At 39.9% G+C, this 2,834-nt stretch overlaps 1 protein-coding gene across 1 annotated transcript; it reads right to left on the bottom strand.

Annotated features, from left to right (window-relative positions):
* On the bottom strand, positions 1 to 2,527 carry LOC142370171 (uncharacterized). The gene is made up of 8 exons (XM_075452621.1): positions 2,387 to 2,527; positions 1,796 to 2,029; positions 1,552 to 1,640; positions 1,323 to 1,427; positions 1,009 to 1,202; positions 705 to 869; positions 367 to 611; positions 1 to 112 (listed from the first exon to the last, which is right to left on the bottom strand). Exons 1-8 carry the CDS (start codon positions 2,514 to 2,516, stop codon positions 90 to 92), a joined length of 1,185 nt encoding a protein of 394 aa, XP_075308736.1. The 5' UTR covers positions 2,517 to 2,527; the 3' UTR covers positions 1 to 89.
* Between the last annotated feature and the right edge of the window lie 307 nt (positions 2,528 to 2,834).

The following is a 2,834-nucleotide window of genomic DNA, read 5'->3' as shown; positions in this document are numbered from 1 at the left end:
TGGTATAACACTTTTTATTGTAAAAAAAAAAATGCAAAAGATATTTCCAGGGATGGCCGACCGACTGGTCAGGCTGTGCATGTGGCGATCTATTCCTTTGGCAGCGATTTACCTTTAGGAAGAATATCAAAATTACACATCTGACAATAATTACTGCGTTTCAGAGACACAATGACAACACTTACAACTTTGTTTCCATTTTACACAGTAACAAACATTTGTGACAATTTTCTAAGTGTTACATCCTTGGCTTTGTTTACATAATTATTTTAGATCATAAATTATGATATGGATTTTTAAAACTAACTTTTGCACATAATTATAATTATATTCGTGATCAAGCTACAATATTGCAAGAAAACTCACCTAGCCCTCTGCTGAGTTGTCTCTGCAAAAGCTCCTGCGTTGATGGGGCCGGGACACCTGACAGAACCCCATGTTGACGGGGATCGTCAGGCCTCATCCTTGCAGTCCGTGGCAAACCCCCAGCAACGGACAATCTGTGCCGCAGAATTGCACTTTGGAGGTCCACAATGTAACCGTAGTCCTTTTCCACCTTTAGTGCGTAAAGGCTCCACTTCCTGGACTTTTTATTGTACACCTTGCCGTATCTGCCATTAGAGAAAAGATTAGAAGCTTAGTGATACATTCATATTATCTTACAATGTACAGTATTTCATTTTTCAACATAAAATTAAACATACAGAATAGAGCCATCAGCCCTTCTCTTGACTGGTCTGTCAACGTGGTGATTGTAGTCCAGGCCAGCCAACAGGACTCGAGCAGTGTACACGGGCGGTGAAAAGCAGAAGCGCTTGCTGGCATACATGAGAATATGATTGTGGAAGGACTCCAACTCTGCAGTTGACCTGAGACCACATATGAAAGATAAAATTGCTTTATACTCTGGTAGTACAAATGAAGAAATAGCAGGGCAAATACAGAAGTACAGTGAAATATTTTCATAGGAGAAAACAGTAAGTTGAACATAGAACTATGCTGACATACCTAAAATGTAGATATTTGTGTACGCTCTTTAGCCAGCGTGCATCAAGGACTACTTCTGTCAGTCTCTGGTGTGCCATAGAACCCTTCTGGATCCACTCCTTCTCTCTGTCCTCCACCAAGGGACCATGATGACAGGCACCAAGGGCCCACGCATGTTCTCCTGTCACATGGTGAAGTAGTCCAGTCCACCTGTCCTATGGTAAAAAAATTACACATGTTGTGAAAAATTTGGTCAATAAAAATTTAAACCATTTTTGCCCAACAACTATTTAGCAATAGTGTGCCCTAGATAGATGAATTTTGATAATACTTACAAAGAAATCTTCATATGTGTCTGCAGTTTTGCAACAGTACCAGAAGTGGTTGCAAACATCCTTACTCCACATCTGAAGGATAGTGCACCCCCTTTGTTGTCCTGCCTTGACATTGGAGCACAAATAAATTTTTGGGATGTCAAATAGGTTTATGAGAAGATAATTGGCGTAGATGATTTTTATTTTTTTTTTAAATCCAGCTATATCTACAGAGAGATCATGAACTTACTGCATGAATTTTTTTCCCCAAACTTTTGGACCCATGCCACATGTCCAGGGTGTGTCGGACACCATAATCTTTATATTTCCCTTTGTTGTCTGTTGGACAAATAAGTCTGAGGATAAATACTAAGTCATAATACCAATCATTATCGATTCATAATAATGTAAGTGATGATTGTGTCATGGGACTATATGCACAAAGTTGGATTGCTGAAACAATCTCCTACAGCAAAAGAAGATAATAAATTTACTGAAGAGGGCTGATATCTGTGAATGAGCGTCTGTGCAGAATTCCTCAATGTTGAGTTCTTCACGTAATTTCTCAAATGTTTGCACGAAGCCCTCCTTCTCCATTATGACAGAGTTCCGCATGGTCTCACGCTTGTCGATATTGACCATGCAGATTATCTGTTTGGATTCATTGTCCATGGCAGTATAGGTACAATACTGCGCACAGAATCCAGGACTGTCCATGCGAGCATCTCCTTTGAAAATAAATTAGAACAAAAACAGAGAAAAAGTTATAAAAACATTGTCCCAAATAGGGCATTTTATGCTGATCCAACTTTATGAAAAACCATTGTGCAATATGTCAGTCCAGCACTTCGTATCTTACAAATAAATCCCCCGATAAAATATTAATATACTTTATCCTACTCTTCAATGTCTACACTCAACTATTTGATTTTGTGTAGTTTTTGGTCTTACTATCAATATGCATATGGCTTGCCAAATACCATCTCTTGGAAATAAATCCATTTAGATTATATTGTGCTTCATATGAAGAATGCATGTGCGCTTGTGTGTGTATCTGTGAACACATGCGTGTGTCTCTAACTCACCCAGAGCTACAACAGGCCCTTTTGACTTGAGCTGGGTGATGACTGCGGCTCTCTTGTCATCCCAGAACTCCTTTATAGTGTCCACACAGTAGGAGTCCTGGATCCTGAAGAATGACGACCTCTCTACCATCCCAAGTTTCATAAACTTGAACAGTATTGAGATCTTGGCATAATTGTTGCCCGATAGCAGGATATTAGTGGAAAGCATGAAGTCTCCGACTGCCATCCCATATTTCAACATGGGCTGAGAAGCCCACTTCCAAACAGTGTGACCTCGAGGACACACCTGGAAAAAAGCAGGTGGAGAAAGAGCACATTATAGCAACTACAATGATTAATACTACACATTATTTTTTTTCAGTCTGTCGCTGAAGGAGCTCTCCTTGTCGCCTCCTTGTTTCCTGACCTAAAAGGCTCTCTTCTTCTCCTTGACAACCTCCACCCTACA

Source organism: Odontesthes bonariensis, chromosome 20, assembly GCF_027942865.1.
Source record: "Odontesthes bonariensis isolate fOdoBon6 chromosome 20, fOdoBon6.hap1, whole genome shotgun sequence".
In the NCBI taxonomy this organism is placed as follows: Eukaryota; Metazoa; Chordata; class Actinopteri; order Atheriniformes; family Atherinopsidae; genus Odontesthes; species Odontesthes bonariensis.
This window is presented reverse-complemented; position numbering and strand designations above follow the sequence as displayed.